The 19,069-nt window shown below is 25.9% G+C and overlaps 1 protein-coding gene across 2 annotated transcripts; it reads left to right on the top strand.

Moving 5' to 3' along the window:
- Positions 1 to 1,259: 1,259 nt before the first annotated feature.
- On the top strand, positions 1,260 to 9,272 carry LOC114131431 (probable phosphoserine aminotransferase). Of its 2 annotated transcripts, none has more exons than XM_050203956.1 (9): positions 1,260 to 1,283; positions 3,781 to 3,854; positions 5,492 to 5,619; positions 7,458 to 7,573; positions 7,643 to 7,804; positions 8,343 to 8,437; positions 8,553 to 8,722; positions 8,787 to 9,044; positions 9,127 to 9,272. In XM_050203956.1, the coding sequence occupies exons 2-9, from the start codon at positions 3,789 to 3,791 to the stop codon at positions 9,239 to 9,241; spliced, it is 1,110 nt and encodes a 369-aa protein (XP_050059913.1). In that variant the 5' UTR covers positions 1,260 to 1,283; positions 3,781 to 3,788; the 3' UTR covers positions 9,242 to 9,272. The 2 variants fall into 2 exon arrangements, with proteins under 2 accessions (XP_050059913.1, XP_027852441.1); XM_027996640.2 differs by lacking the exon at positions 1,260 to 1,283 and adding an exon at positions 3,419 to 3,688.
- Positions 9,273 to 19,069: the final 9,797 nt, after the last annotated feature.

Consider the following 19,069-nt stretch of genomic DNA (forward strand, 5'->3'; position numbering starts at 1 on the left):
ATGTATGGAAAAATAATATAGGTATACAAGAAATATAATTAATATTTAATTCTATTTATGGAAAGGGATAACCAAAACATTTTACAATATAAGACGTTTATATACATTAAAAATTGAAAAATTTTCAATGATTCAAAGATTTTCTTTTATTACCTGGGTATATCGTATATTATATCGTATTCGGGGACAATAAAAGAATACTTCATAGTATAAAATCCATTTATATTTATATTTTATTCTCGGAAAGAAAGTTATCACTATAATATGAAGTATATACTGTATAGTATATACCTATTATAGTCTGGATCGAATAGCTCACGAGAACTATCAGATTTCAGAAAATTACTCCAAGCTCTGATTTTAAAAATTTAACTTAAGACTTTATCTTACTTTACTAAGGACTTAATGGTCATTTTAAATTGCAGGAGTATAGATAGAACGACAGTTGTTCATATTTAGTATTTACTATAGGTAGGTACTTGATATTTTATGATAATTTTTAACTACAATTTTTTTTATTATAAATATTAAGTAGATATGCATAGCTTATTGTTTATGATAAAAAAATTATTATACAATTGTAAATAATCATTCATAATTGAGAATTCAATTTATTTTATATAATGAATTAATTTAATTATTATTGGAGTTAATAATAATAGTTAAGATTATTTATTGATTATTGTCGATATTCTTTAAATAATAAACTTAAAATATTTTATTACATATTTATGTGTTTAATATACAAATATCAAATACATAATATAATATTCATATATTATGCATATAATATTGTGATATATTAGTAGTGAGGTGTTTTATTGTATGGATAGGGTGGCTGTAAATCCTTATCAAGAAGTTTCAGAAAAATTATTTTTGGAATATCTATTCAGTACATTAGTCATTACTCATTACCATAGGTACTAATATATTTTATACAGACATAATAATAAATAATGATAGATTATTTCAATTTCATGGAATTCAAAACTTTTAACGATATATTTAAATATTATAAAGAAAAAATTATAGAAACATTTATTAATTTTACTAATAATATTTATCTATCGCAATAGCTTAAATGATTATTTTTGTAGTGTTCTTGCGGATAGCTATCAAAAATAAATACGTTTGTGATGAAAGACATATAGCCACATAGACACATAATATATAATGTAACTATATTTTTTGAGTGAAACCGAATACAGTTGGAATAAGTGATTTGAGTGATCTAAACTTAGATACGCTTATTCCATTATACAAACTACGGAACCGATTCTAAGGTAACATTTAGTACAAATCATGAATTAGATTTAATTACGAAGGTACGCTGAATCGCTTGAATCTATATGTAAATAATATACATAAAGTAAAACTTCACTTGGAGTTTACCTATTGATGAAACATAAAACAGCTAATAATTTAGACGGTTCAAACGATTCACGAAATAGCGCACTTAAGTCGGTACCATATAAGTTAGCTGGCTATATATACTCATCAGCGCCATCCTGTATTTATGTATTATCTATTTATGTGCAGAGATTACCTTAAAAGTAAAAATAAATAGATATCACTTATCGCCAGTATAATATTAGTTATATTAAATTTATATTATAATGTTTTTTTTCTCATTAGCAGTGACAATAATCTATAAAAGTTCTATAATCATCATACAATTTAAATATAATATTATTATAATATATGAAACTTTATTTAAGTTGTTATTATAAACTATTCATAAATCAAAACTTATGATAGAATTTGAAGGTATTGTGTACAGAATTTATTTTTTTAAGCTTAATATATTTGGGTGGAGTTTGAAAATGTACACTGATTTACGCTTTTCAAAATCTATAAACTTCAACATATTGAATTACAAATTAAGAGTAAGAAATTATGTCTAGAACATCTTGGTTAAAATTTAAAAGTTAAATTTTACTATTTTGATTTTAAAAAATCAGCTCATGTATCAGCCAAAAATGTTTTTCCTGATTATTGAATAATTGGTTGTCGATTTCACTTACACCAAAGTTAATTTCGTAAAATACAAAGTAACGAACGGTTATTGAAACATTACACTAAGAAAATCAAAAGCGGAGTTTAATTTAGAGATATGACAAATTCTGTTGATTATATATTGCATATACCTACTTGATAACTATATTTATCTGAAGATTCACAATTTACACCTCTTATTTGGTCCGAGTAATAATTTTAATTTTAATTTTATTAAATCTAAAAAAATTATTCACCCTGAACATATTATTGTCATCGACTTTTGTATCATACCTATTTTATTTTAATAATTTTCATATTTAACTAAGATAAATTTATCTAACAATATATTAGCTTGTTATTCGGAAGTTTAAACTTTAAATTCATAACGTTTATTGAATTACTTCCACTTAAACATCAATAAAGTATTTTGTATAAGTAAAATAATACAGTGTTTAAATTAGATACACTATGTAATGATGTTATACATATATTGTAATTTTTATTTTATTAGTTTATTTAAAGAAATATTAAAGTTAAAATATTAATATTATTAGTTAAAAAACTTATATTTCATGTTATGGACTATTTGTCCAACTATTTTAATAACAAACTTTTTGTCGGGGTTTGGAATAGTCACTTATTGCTACTGTCTATTATATAGGTACACATATTTCATTAAGTTTTTTCAACGTTTTACAGCGCGCGAAGGAAGTATAATATGAATTATGTTATAATTATTTCTTAAGCATTATTTTAATAGATAATAATATAATTACATAAACAACCAATCACAATTTATAGAGCCATAGTAGTCTTATTATCTCAATTATATGATCCGACTGAGATTATAACGTGTTTAATGGTTTTTTTTCCACGAATCAATTACAATTTTTGTATGACATTAAATATTTTAATATAATAATTATCATTTTTGTTTAATTGGTTTCGTCATTTCACGATGGTTTATTCTTATATCAGTCATATCACCATATTTTAATTCTCAATCGAATTACTACAATACTTAAATACTACGACTATTACTATAATTAATAATGATAACAATACTAATTCATACATGTTATATATTGTGAAATGTATTGGCGCGCGTATACAGAGACTTGCTGTAGTAGATCTAAGACTACAATATGCATGTTATCTCTCTACTCGTCGTATAAACTCACAGATACACATAATAACTATTTTATTTATAACTAATTATTATATGTATATCTGTGTATGAATTATTTGCCATCGACCGTGCAATGCGATTAATCCCCGAGGCAAATAATCGTTAAAAAACTTCGAATGATTATCATCGTGTATGTAGTGTACTTACGTTGTGGTAGTGGTAGTAGTGGGACAACAGTACCTACATAAAAAAGAATCGATTTATTTATCCTCCTCCTCCGGGGAAACGCGTCTACAATAATATTATACGATGTATAATGTAACGATTTAGCAGATCACACACATTCACACACACACACACCACACACACATACACACACACTGGACAATCATATTTTTCAACCGGTTAGGTTAGTTCGGTCGGTTCGTTCATTCAGTCGGTGTCACTACGGCCACGCGCTCGTCGACGTTGTATTTCGTGGTATCAACTAAGACTGTTGTTCGTCCGTGTCTACAAATCTGTTCTTTTAGTCTTCTCATTTTTGTACGAATTATATAGCAGGTAACACCTGAAACGAACTAACCCACTACTACTCCTTATTAAAAGTGCCTGTTCATCGATCTGTACATTTACAATTGTCTACTTAATTATAGGACATAATATGGCGCAGTCTTCATTGAAACAAGTGATCAACTTCGGAGCAGGACCGGCCAAGATCCCTAAACAGGTAGATTATTGTTATACCAAACATAGGAAACGCATGTATAAGGGGCGATTCTCTTATCACGAAACAGTAATTTTCTCTACAATTTTACGTGTTTGTAAAAGTAAATTTATTGATTAATTTATGGTTTGAGTTGGAAGTTATTACAATATAACATTTTCGAAAGAAAAATTATTTTACTACTTTTTAACTATAGAATTTCTGATTTTTGACTTTTTATATTATGTCTATCAATTTACTTGTAGATACCCCTGTGCAACTTAACTCAATGAAAATGTAAGGGCTTATAATATTTTTTATTATAATTGTAACTATAATTAATAAAATGTATTTTCTTTAATAATAAGTAATAAAAAAAATTTAAAAAAATATTATGATGACATAAAAACATAATTTTTCCAAAAACACCTAGTGAAAAAATTACTGTTTTGTAAAGCTGTGGAATAAATAAGTTAAAAAGTTAAGTTACATTCCACTAAATTACATAATGAGTTAGTTATTTTTCAATTTTATTTCTAACTCAACTAACTTAATTATTTTCCATAATATGCAGACATTCAGTTATTAACCAGTTAATTGATTTTATAATTACGTTAAGAAATTAAGTCATTTTTTTCTAAAATAATTTAGAACTCCGTAGATTTAAAATATATTTTGTTTTATAAGTAAAAATTATTGATTATAGAAGAAAAAAAAACGGAAACATCATTTATAATTGATTATGGAAGCTTAATTTTATTGTAGCATGTAGGTACCTACGTTTTCGTAAACGTAAATTTAACTTTTCTCAAATACGTTATTTAATGTTATTTAGTGGTCTGATTTACAGTTTTACGGTAAATAAATTGGTTAGGTAATAAATTTTATAAGTTTTCAGTTTATCAGTTATTGGCAAAAAAAAATAATTATCCTAAAAAATTAAATATTCTGTGAACTAACGTAAAATATCGGTAAAAGTATATATGCATGGGAAAGTCAATAACTTGCTAAATATGTACCTACGTCATGCTGGTAAAATAGAATTATGAACTTACTGTAGGTATTACCTACTGTAAATACTAAATTGTAAATAATCGGATTGCTGAGTACATTTCTTGATTTTAATGATAATAAAAATTTAATTTTATGTAAATTTTCATAGAAAATTATTATCTCACCAAAACCCATTAATTTAAAAACATTATTACCTAACAACCTAGTTCAACAATTAAACGGATAACAGAAAGATCTCGGTTTCCTTAAAAAATTAAACTACTTACTATAATACTAATAACTCCTGTTAGGAGTGTTCTATCACTTTCATCATTTGAATGGGCTCTTCCTTTCTGTTATTGTTTCTTTCTAAAAAAATATAATTAACTGATTTTTAATTAAGCTAAGTATTTAAGTTCCTTTTTGTTGTCTAATAACATGTAACTTTTAGTTAAAATAAATTTAAAGTAACTTTTGACTTTAAACTTAACTAAAGTTTTCTATATTTACTTAATTTTATGAGTTAAAAAATTGGTTAACTTGACCAGCTATTTTGTTTTGTAATTAAGCAACTATAATATATTATATTATTTCTTGTGAATTATGCATTCCATTTTTCGGTAAGGAAGCGAGAGGTTTAATAGATGCATTTTTATTTCCTTATTTAGGTTCTGGAACAGGTCAAAAATGAACTTTTGGATTGCGGTTGCGGCATCAGTGTTATGGAACTTAGTCACCGATCATCCGAGTACACATCCATCAACAACCGAGCTATTCAGTTGTATAGAGAATTACTGTAAGTTTAAACACGATGTATTAATTATTCTTATTATACATTATTGGTTTATGATAGCATAGGAATGTTATGAATGCTGGTTTTGATAGCGGGATCAATTATTTGTTTTTGTTCATTAGAATACATAACGTAAATAAGCCCTGTTTCACAGTCATTTGTGTAATACGCGTAGCTGTAAAACCAAACTAATAGTTACCTACTCTGATTATTTAGGTACGCGTATCAACTTAGTACTTAAGTAAGCATAAGTTATTGTCTCGAAGAAATAGTGGCGTGTTGAATTAATTTTTGGAAAAGAGAAAAATGTATACAATAGGTACTCACCGCCTTTACCATCTTAATGGCATTTAATTCACCTCAACAAATAATTTTTTATTAACAAAAAAATGCACATATTTGTAGAGAATAGAGATATTCGTATAATCGTATATTTACCTAATTGATTAGTTTATTTAAATATAATTAACAAAGTTTTATGCTGCAAGTTATTTCTATAAGGTATTGCTTGCAAAAATAAGACACGTACCTATTTGTATACATATATAGTATATTTCTGTGAATCTGTGATATACTTAGGTATTTTGGAGCATAGAGAATCACTCACACCCAACAATTTTGAAGGAGGAATTGCTCCAAAATAATATCTTCACAACGCCACTGTGAAAAAATAAATTAATGTATAATAAATTATAATTAAAAATTAACATGACATAAATAACATTTGAATCAAAATAATATAAAGATCACATCGTACATAGAATATATTAATTTTTCTATATAATAATTGTAGGGATGTATGTGTTTTGTGTATATACATTTTTGTTTTTTTTTTTATTATAATTTTTTAAAAGTAGGTACAATGCTATGTGTAAAAACTTGAAATTCCTTTTAATTATTTACAATAACGAAATACAATTATAATTAAATTATGAAAATTTTATTCAGTAGTTTGGGGGTAATATTAACATTTAAACATTTTATTACATCTTATTTTCTTAATATTTCATAAAACGTTTAATTTACAATAAACAACTTTTAGTAAAAATTGCTTGTTAACTAATTATTTAAAAAACAGTGACAGTTAAAAAAAAGATTCTGTATGAGGCTAAGAAAGCATTTTATGAATTAAATTAGTAATATAGTTTTTCATAACTATAGGTTATTGTATAATGTTAAATAATGCTAGGTAAATATAGACAAAAAAAAGTGATGAGTAATAACATAGACTAGAGTTAGTAATACTACCTACTAATATATAAATCAGTGTTGAATTAAAAATGCATGATAAATACATACTAATTACATAGTTAAAACAATTTGTGATACTTAGTAATATGCTATATACAATTAGGTACATACTACATATAGATAATACATAACTTATTAGATGTTTAATATGTTTAAAATTCATAGTGCTGGCTTAAGAATTGTTATCTTGTTATTTAAAAATGTATATCTATCGGCTTAATAGAGATTATTCGTAAGTTTTAGTCTCATTAATATAGATAATATGAATTCAGAATTATCGTATACCTACTTAAAAATTATAGTTTTTAGAAATTTATTTTTTTAAATCATTAATAAGTTTTAAAAATATAGTCGAATAATTGCTAAAGAAGATTAAATTACACGGGCATTTTTGTTTTCCCACAAATTTATTATAATTCTATTAAAAAACTAAATGTTAGAGATTTAATTATCATTTTTAATTTTTTTTTTTTTAAATATTGCCAAAATGATCTTAATTTATTATTAATTATTTATACTTTATACTGGATTTTTATTATCTTAAGATTTTCAAATTTTCAATTTAACGTAATATAACATTTGTATTATAGTGACATCCCGGAAAACTATAAAATATTATTGATGCAAGGAGGAGGAACCGGTGCTTTTGCTTCAGTAGCGTTGAACTTATTACACAGGGGTGATAAAGCTGATTACATTTTGACAGGTTATTGATTTAATTTTTAATTTTATATAAATATATTATATTTACAATTTGTAATATTTTCTTCAACAGGCGTTTGGTCTACTAAAGCCGCTAAAGAAGCTTCTAAATACTTAAAAGTAAATCATGTGTTTCCAAAACCTGAAAAATTTAATGGAATTCCCGATCAATCTACATGGAATCTAGATCCGGAAGCTGCATATGTGTATTATTGCGATAACGAGACAGTGAACGGTAAATATTTATTATTTACTACTCATATATATTTAAATTAAATTCTAGTTTTTGAGTGAAACGTTGAATGTTGGTTTTACAATGATTTGTGTGTTTTTTTTTGTCTATGTACATGATAAGAAGTTAATACTTTAATTTTCAACTTTTATGGGAAGTTACTGATAAAAAATTTGATCTTTATAGTGTTTTAAGTGCCAACATTACTTAACAAACAATCTACATAAAAAAAAAAAAAAAAAAAAAATTAAAATAATAATAAAAATTAAAATAGGAATTTTTACGCAAAACTAGTCTTTGACAAAATTGGCTTCTAAAATATTGCTGTTCTTTAATTTTTTTTTTTCTTTTGGTTATTGACTATTGTAGATTTATTACAGTAGATTAATAATAAGTAATTATTTTTAAGTTATTTATTTACATTGAGCGTTATTAATACTGTCGCAAAATTGAAATAAATGTGTAATTAGTTTAATGAAATATGTACACTGTACAGACGTATAATAATTTTCTAAAATAATTTTATTTTCAACTTCCAAAGGAGTTGAATTTCCTTTCATTCCCGAGACAAATGGTGTACCATTGGTGTGTGACATGTCATCCAACATTATGACGAAGGTATTTGACGTGACTAAGGTAAATAACTTCAATATGTGTAATAGAATACGACAGTCTTATTTTTTCAATGATGATGTATCACATTTTTGGTTTAAGACATGTAATCCTATTAATTTTGTCATTTCATTTAAAGTTTGGTGTGGTGATAGCTTGTGCGCAGAAGAACCTTGGTCCCGCCGGTATAACTGCAATCATTATACGCGAGGACCTTTTAGGAAAACCAAGTCCGCTTTGTCCACAGGTATTCGACTATACATTGTTCACTCAAGAAAATTCTTTGCTTAATACACCTCCAACATTAATGTAAGTTGTTAATTTTTACCATGTTTGTATGAAAGTTATTTTTACAGTTTTATTATTTAAATAGAGTTTATATTTTTTCGCTTGTATTACAATGGGTGAAAAATCAAGGAGGTCTTGTTGCTATGGAAGCTAATTCAAAAGCAAAAAGCGAACTTTTATACAAAACCATAGAAAATTCTCAAGGCTTTTATTCATGTCCAGTGGCTAAGGACTCCAGAAGTCGTATAACCGTGCCATTTTGTCTAAAAGCGGGAGCTGAAGCTGACAAGCAGTTCCTTAAAGAAGCACAAGACTTAGGATTTTTGCAGCTTAAAGGACACAGGTATTCAGACATTATTGTATTTGTGTTTTATATTATTTTATGTGTGATTAAAAACTACACATTAATTTTTGTTTGTTCATAGATTGGTGGGAGGAATTCGAGCAGCCATGTATAATGCTATGACTTTAGATGAAGTGGCAATTCTAGTCGAATTTATGACTAAGTTTCAGGAACGAAATCCACAATATTCCGCCTAAAAATAATTAAACTATTCAATATCTATCAATATCTTTGTTTTTGTTTTGTTTTTTTTTTTTGACATCATGAAGAGAATGAGAAATTATAGTTCCTTTAAACAGAAAATATGAAAATAATATTTTGAAAATCTGATCTTTGAAAGTTAGCTTTTGTTCAAGTAATTGTATACCATAAGATTGAGTTTTGTACTTCGATAGAAAAAAAAATTTAAATTTATATATATATACACATTACACACATATATATATTATATTATATATACACAGTACACACACATAATATATTGTATTCCTATTTGATTTGCTTTTCATCGACAAACAAAATACACAGGTTTTATAAGCGGGAGAGACAAAAAATGAAGAAGAGGGTGCAAGAAAAGGAGAGCTTTTAGTGAAATAGGATATTTTATTGTTACCGAGGAGGTCGAAAGGATAAATCAATGTCACGAACGGGTAGCGCCCAGATAGCGGAATAAATTAGCATTCAGTTTTCTCAAAAACACATTTTCAACAGGAGGCAAACGTGGGACTAAAATAATGAATTTATAGATTTACTTAAAACCTTGAAACTTGAGGACACGCGCAAAAACATAAATAATCATTTTATTTATCAGTGTTTGGGTCTCACTTTTACACTTCTTAAGAGTTTTATAAAAATGTATATATTATTGAATTTCTATTTTTTTTTTTTTTATTGGGTTTAAGTTTTACTTCTTTTCTAAAGCGTATAGTATTGGTTTGTATTAAAAACATATTGAGCGATCACACTTAAAATGTAACGTGTAAGTTATTATCTATCTAAATAAATCGTTAAATTCAATATTATTGACATTTTTATGTATAATAAATTTAGTTTAAATTCAAATGAAATTTATTTAATTAAACAATTCCTTAAAATTTTTATACATACAAACATACTAAATTATTTTACAACAAATTTTCAAAATTAACTTGTTTAACTTAAGAAGGTAAGAGTATTTACTCTTATAAATTAGAGTAATTAGTAAAATCAATACGTAGAAAACAATTTTCGATCCCTCATTTATTTTTAACCTTTAAGTGATTATGTTATAGAGGTCAGATTAACCAAATTTAGGTATTTAATTTTGAGAAATAAGTGTAATATAGGTTTCAGTAATATAATATTACTGTAGGTACCTATGTAAAATAATAATAATTATGCCACTATGTACACTGTATAGTGATTTGAATATTATTTATTTTAAATAAACTTAAATATTCTTTGCATTTGTAAATACGTAATTACCACGTAGAATTGAAAATTAGTTTTATAAAAATCATTAGATTTTTAAATCATAATATGAGATGTAGGTATATTGTTACTTTATAGTAAATTATTATTTTAATTTTATGAAACGATTACGAAGTATCTTGTCATAAACAAAATATTTTTTTATATTATTAAACTAAAATAAAAAATATATTTTTGTTATAACTTATAAAATATAAATACGTATCATATATTTCTCAAAATTACATTTAAAATCTTATTCATTACATCTGACTCATCTGCGACGCGTAGCTTAACACACCTAAATTAATGCGATTATAATATGATATAATATATTATACATTTTATAGATTGTAATTGTATACTTTATACTATGTACCATTGATTAAAAATAGTATTTATAATAAATGCTAGTACCTACATGATATATATTTTTAAAACACAAAGTAGTATAAATATATGATATAATATTTTTTATATTTATAAGATACAAAGATAAGATCAACCAAGTTGAAAATTGAAATGCTAAAAGATTACTTTTGAAAGATCTCTGTGCAATCAATGTGCATGTACCATTTGTATATAAATGGTAAATCAACAGTAGGTATTCGAATGGACGAGCGGTGATTGAACGAAGCGATGTATATTTATTATTTGTAGAAAAATTGACATCGTAATACTAATAATAAATCAAAATAAGACGAACCTTGAGCGTGGCAAAATCTGTCAATACTCATCGTTGTACGGGTCAACTTCCGAGCGGAAACATTGTTACTCGTGTCCCGTGTAGTTTAATCAATTATTTCGATACAGAAAACATATGAATTCTGGAAGAAACGAAACGAAAATTAGATATTCGGTTAACGTAATTTTTCTGTAACTTAAACAACACTTTTCATTACATCATCATCTTGCAAAATTAGGTAAATATAATTATATTTAAAAGGTATTAGGTATAGGTATTTGTATACATTTTCCCACCATGTTACCGTTTTTCAAAATGTGATTTTCAATCTGTTGGATATTCACTAACCTACCTCTAAAATACCGCAATAATTCTATTTTACTATCGCAATAATAATAATAATAATAATAATATACAATATAAATGAATAATCAGGCAACTCTCGTAAAACTGAAGGGTGTTAATGTGTTTTAGTGTTTATAATGTTTTTCTCTCTAATAAATACGGTGGATCTCAATTGCATACTAAAAAAATAAACATGAATTGGAACATCCAAATTGCATGCTATGTAATATGTTATTAAAAAAATAGTTTGTAAGATTTTGTTCTACGAGTATATTCTTTTTTTTTGTATACAATTTGGGGGTAGGCAATAGGTATAATGCAATCATAGATTAGGTATATCGTGGCATTTTAAATTTAATAGGTATAGGTACATCGTGTAAAGAATCTCAATATATTGACTAAACGTTTTTATTACATTTATAATATTATAACTTATCAGGTTGTACAGTAAAGTTGAAAAATATCCGATTTGTCGCCACATTATTACCTACAACAGTTGTGGTAAAATGATTACAAATTATGCTACTGATAAAATGTTTAAAACTATAGAAGGTTACACTGGCTAACCTCTAATCTGGTTCTAAATATATATTATTATAGTAACATAATCTGATCAAATAAAACAACATTACAAATTTAAAATTATGAACGATATGATATGTGTAAAGGTACCTTTACATACTAAAATAAAACTGTTCATAACTCGATTTTACCTAACGTACCTCTATAATATGTGATAAACTGATAAACATTATGCGGTAGGACGCACGTTGTCCTTGGTAACGCAAAGCCGCTTTTAAACGCTACGCAGAACTTACCGCGTTTATAGGTATACGATTCCTAAAATATTTACCTCGTCGACCGAATATACACATGCGTTTATTTCAGGAAAACTTGCAGTATACCTATACTCACATACTTACGTATAAGTTTTCTCTCAAACTGAGCTCAACTAATTTTAAAGCAATTAAACTTAGGATTATTTTCACAATTATTTTAACACACAAAAGTAATATTTATATAAAATGTTTCACCATACACAGTTTAGTAAAAAATATAATTTATAAAAGTATAATTTTAATTACGTTTTCATTCAATCATTTTCATACAGTTTTGTATTTTGGGAATTTTTTTTTTTAATGTCGGAAATCTATTTTTAGATATTTTTATTTTGTAATTTTAATTTTGACACAAATTAGTCTGAACACCTATTCAATGGTAAGATGGTGTCGTGACCTAAACTTTTAATCTAAAATATATGTACTCGTATAGGTACATATAAGACAATTTAATTAAGTAATAAAGACTTAAGTGTATAGCCACTGAAATATTTCTTTAATCGTGTTCTTTATTGCTATTGTACCCTAAATACCACATAATATGCGTATTATAAACAATATTTACAGATTATATATTAAAAAAAAAAAAAGACCTATTCAATGATGAGGTAATCGGCACTTACTATACAACATATCATTACTCAGTTTTATTTAAGTAACTACTATAAATGGCAATGCAGTGGATTTTTTCTTTACATGGTCTTTTTGCTTTGCTTCTTAATTTTATATAATATGTATCAATCTGATATATTCCCAGAAAAGGGTCCACAAGAATAAAAATATTTGGATGTCCTGAATGAAGAAAGGCATTTAATTTAGAGTGAAAACTTTTACAAGTATTAATAGTCCGATTAATGGTTGCTGAAAAATCACTCCAAACATTTGGAGGGGGGCTGTACAACATCATTGTCAACGTAATTATTTAAAATATAATCTGTAGAACTGTCAATCTTTACGTCATCACGTAGTTTTATTGTCATCAAATCTAGTATTCCTTTCACAGACCTAACTATTATGACATTTTATCTGTATGGATTCAATTAAAAAATATTAAGATAATAAGCTGGACTCCATTCAAACACATAAAAATAGAATGAACTCAATTCAATATCACCGTTTTAAAGTATCTTTATTGGTACAACGTACAAACTTAAATAAATCATGTGGGGCGATTGTATAATATATTCGGCCCAAAGAAAAATAATGTTAAAAAGGTCTACTGTAAACTCGACCTGAATAAATATATTACTCTTAGATATTTTTTTATCTAACTAATAATTATTAAATTATCTTATAATATTTTTGAGAACCATTTAGTATGTAAGGCCCTACATTTTTCACAGGTGAGTTTTAAACATGAAATATTTGTAATTTTTTTGGGTAATAAACAAAAAAACCATTGGTGGATAATAATTATTATTACTAATGAGTAATGATCATTTATATGACTATGTATTGACGAATTGTAGAGATCTGTTTAAAAAACTTGGCTCAACATGAAAAAGTTCATATATATATACATTATACATATATATATAATATATATTTTTAATTTTATGTGTAAATCGTTTTTAAATTTGCATCATAGCTAAAAATGATTATTTTTTCTAGTCTATTATTAATTAATAAAGCAATTGTATTTTTATTTGTAACTATTTCCAAACTTTCTAATATTACCTCATGTACTTCCGTTGATTAATTTTGATAGTATATATATTGATTTTCAATATTGTTGTTTAAATTTATCTTAACATAATATCGAATATCGGAATACCTATTACTTGTAGACATTTCGTGATAAATACATCATTTGCAGTACTGAAACATGTTTTATTTCGCCTAGTGCCCTAGTGTATATCTTTTGTATTAGTATATAAACTGAATTACAACAAATGTTAGCTGCGTAAATTATTATTATTGGTACGTAGTTTAGTTCGGTTATACAATGTGGTGTACAGTTTGCATGCAATATATAATAATATATTGTACATAGTAGACAATACATATACACACCACAACCGTAAGACTGATTGAAATTATTATTCTTAAATTTTAATAGAAATACCATAAAATAATACCACGGTTGTCACCCACAGATCGTGTTTGTGGTAAACACTAAGCCGAAATCATATTTATACACCCCCTAGTGGCATGCTACATAATATATATGTATATTGTATAATTTTGAAATGTATAATATATTTATAAGTACTTATTAATACAATATGTCCGCACACTGATATATTATAATACTGTAGATATATAAATATAGTATAAGTATTGTAATATAATAATATATACCTACTTGTACTATGCATATTCGTAACTAAAAAAGTACATAATATTGTAAAGTGGTTTAGTATTAAAATTTGAGTTGCAATTTTGGCGAAATGGACCTTATAAAATAAACGTTATAAACGAATAATCGAAAATAATTTTAATAGATTTAAGTTTATATTTTAAAATGAATTAGCTATAAATGGCATTATTAAGGAAAACCATTAAAAATAAACTGACTATAGACAATTCGAGGGAAATTGATTGCACCCATAAATTTCGGAGATTATACGGTCAAATTCGCGGAATCGTGTTTATTTTAATAGCCATTGATATATATACACGATTTTGAAAATTTCATATATTATATTATATCTACGAATTCGCATAATTTTAAATGCAATGTTGCCATTTCGAAAACGTATATAAACAGACTATACATTATGCGTTATTTCATCATAATGTATAACAAATCATTTTGTGATTTAAACAATTAAACGATTCTGTACTTTTTTTTAATAAAACATTCGAAAAAATGATTTTAGTTTACATTTTACACATTGTTGGATTTGTTGAATTATGGTATTTTATATTGTAACTTGGTAACTTGAAAATATAGTTCATTATTTTCTTATGATGAGATTTATTTTAAAATTTTAACAATTCATTTTTTTTTCGTATGATATAAACATTATAAAATATCAATATTAAATAAATATTTTGTCAAAAATCCATAAATTCAATTTTGTAGATAAAGTATAAGATAAATATCATTATGTTATAGAATATATAAAATACACCTATATAGGTATATAATATATAATAATATATAATATTCTACTACACTGGGATAACATTTTTTTATTTCGAATAAATCCTAAAAAATGATTGGTTCACGTGTATAGTTACCTAATTATTTATTGTATGCACCGTTTAATTTAAAATTATGCGGAATTGTGTTTCAGTCGTAAATTCCACCCCCAAAAAAGTTTTTAATAATCGGGTTTTGGTCATATAATATTTTACTGGAAAATTCAAAATATTAATTTTTTTTTAATCATAATGCACAAAGAATTATATAATATAATATAATATTAGAAATGTAGGTAATAAGAATGTTATACTTAAGTTTAGGTATTTAGTATTACTTCCTTCTTGGTCAAAATTGAGATAAACCAATGACTATTAATGTGAACGCTTAAAACTCATTTTGTAAATTAAAAAATAAATTGTAGTTACAGTTCAACTTGTTACTAAGTGCCATATTGTTAATTATCTTAATGTCGCTACTACCTAGGTGTAACAATATTGGTATACAGACTCGGTAAATTATATTTTTATTTCTGTAATTATTTATAAATACGTCAGGAAACATTTTTGCTAAAATTTAAGAACAATTTAAATTATTTGTTTGACTTAATGTATATGTTAGGTATAGGTACCATAAATATTGTCATTTACACAATATTTAAGAAAGATTTAGATTTAACAGTACTAAAATTAAACAAACAAAATATTTTTTCAAGCAGAAAAAATATGTTTAATTTATAATACATTTATGAAAATTCAATTTTTATTTATTATACTATTCGGGATGAGAATAACTGGGTTAGGGATGTATTTCACGTATAGTGCTAAATGTTACCTTACTTATAAAATTAAATTCTTGAAAAATAATTAAGTTAATAAAAACCAATTTTCCAACAATATTTGTTATAACTTATAAGTACCTAGTAGCAAATTATTTATCCAAAATGTCCATGCTATATAATACTGCTGCATTATATGTTCATAAATTTGTCTCTGGTCTTATGAGTTACATAGGGTGATATTAAAATATAGAAACCCACTTCCATGTTTAGATTATGCATTAAATCAAGGTTTTTAGAATACTTAAGTATTATTAGTCTTGAGAGACTATTAAAGCAATTTTGTATTGAATCTAAGGACTTAGTGACTTGTAAGTACTTTGTCAAGGTTTAATTTAGATCACACACAATGTTATATATATATATAACATAATAAATTCTAAATAACGATAATATAGAGGCATTTTAGTTAGAGGAACCTATGAATATAGTGTAAATATAATACACATACATTATAATAGATATGTTTGTGAGTAGTCGTAACTGATATGTATCTTACCTTGATGTACTACTCTCGTAAAATCGATGAAACGTTTCATTGAACTGGAATGAAGGAGCTTGTAATATACAATTTGTTATAAAATAATCGTTTCGCCTGAACTTCGCCGGACTACACAACATTTTACATACTTACTCATGAACAAGATGTAAAAATGGTTTTATTGAGAATTGGACGGCGCTGCAGTATGGCAACCATGGGAAATGTGAATACCTACTGGTTATCTATTCGAACGCTAACCGTAAATCGTGATTTATTTTATCTCAACCTAGGTACAAAGTTAAACACCACAACACTATTATAAATCTGACGACGAGTGACGACCACGGTCCAAATAATATGTAGGTATTTTTGGTATACTTATTAACCAATTTTTGTAACCGTGATATTTTCAGTTTTAGGAAACGTGATTGGTAATAGTAGTTATTCTTTTGAACTACGTCAATCATGCCATTCGATTTTCAATTAAACCATTTTTGCATCGTTCTCTGTGAATTCATAAGTAGACTTGTAGTTGTAGTGGTGTGCAGTATTACAATGGAATTATAACGAAACAAGTTTTGTACGTAATATTTGTGAATCTCGCCATGCCCGTTCTGATAAAGCGCATTGTCAGTTTCCAGAGGAAAACGCTTCAAGGTAAAACACAATATATAATATATACGAATACTTATGAATTTATGATAAAAGATAAAATATGTGCAAATTATGATTGTATTATTAATTTATATTGATTGTTCTATTCTGTGTCTGTATTATCAAATATCGATGATATATTATTATTGCTACGGTATAAAATTGTTGACGAATTAAGTATTTTTTATAAATGATTAAAAACTGTGTTTTCATAGTAATTAATTAGGTGTCAAAGAACTGGTTATGAACCATATTCATTTAGTATTTCGTCCGCATACTAAACAAAGCAAACCCTCCTTCTATCAGAATCGTTAATATCCAGAAACCAACTGATTTTTTCGTTGTAGAAAAATTATAACGTTGTACATTTCCGTCATGTAAAAAGTCCGTTATAAAGAAGTTTTACTGTATTATTTGGTATCTTCAATATTAATATTTAGTCTCAGCGCCTGATAGTATAGAAAGTGTTTGGACTCACAGTCCTCTAATGGTAATATACTTTATCGCGAACATCTATGGTCGTTTAGCTAAATTCATTTGTTTCGTGTCGTCATTACGATTTAATAACTGTTATAGTGTTGTACAGCTATTGTCGGTCATGCGATGAATTTCCCGATAAGATCGGTTTCCGCACAGGTTTTTATTTTTATTTTTACGGTAGACGTAGTTTGATTAAGCTTATAACATCTAATTCTAATTCAGTATTGTGTAAATTTTAGTTATAACATAATAACATATACAATTACCATTCATTATTACATATTTACCCATATGAATATGTTTCTGTTATTATTTCTACAATTCTATCAAACGTTGAAACGTATAAATATAACCGTTGTTTTATGAGATATTGTGTATGATTTAATTGATGTTATATTCATAAAGGGCTTAGGGAGTTATTTCTTGGGGGAAAAATTTCAATAGTCTTGTTATGGATCGTTAGAGATTTAAGCGGAACACTTCTACACCACCATCGTGCAAAGAAAAAAGTACACAATATTTACAATAAGCTCCGTCCGTTATTGTTTTTAAAAAAACTAACCACTCCCATGTGCAGCATACGCGCAACTAGTAGTCACCAGTGTCCACATGAACAACAAAACACAATATGACAAAGATCGTATCATTATCACTTGTGCAGTTGTGGTGCTGTGTATGATCTCAATAGTCAATACAATTAATTGCCTAAAGGCTAAAAGACAAAACTCATTTCGTACAAATACGATTAATTTTATCAACATTTTTGAACAATAGAAATCTTTTTTTAAAGATATTTTCTCTTCTAAATTATAAGATATACATCATCTGTAGACTTTATCACTTTTAAAAGTTTAAAATTAAAGTAGTTTTACTGCCTCAAAATGTGATGACATACACAAAATTAAAAAAACACATTATATCGTTGTAAAATTAATAGATTTATCGTTTTGTTTAGAACTTAAATATATTTAACATGAGAAAATGCACATTGAGGTGTTCTATTTTACAAAAAAACTTTTCTTTTTTTCTGTGTTACATAGTGTTTACTTATGTCAATGCTCTTATGTTAATTTAAACGTATGAACGTCTAGAAAGTAAATTAAAAATATAAAGAATACATATTGGTAAAAACACTTAAATCACAAGTTTTGTATAATGAAAGATAT

The sequence above is a fragment of the Aphis gossypii genome, chromosome 3 (assembly GCF_020184175.1).
Source record: "Aphis gossypii isolate Hap1 chromosome 3, ASM2018417v2, whole genome shotgun sequence".
Taxonomy (NCBI): Eukaryota; Metazoa; Arthropoda; class Insecta; order Hemiptera; family Aphididae; genus Aphis; species Aphis gossypii.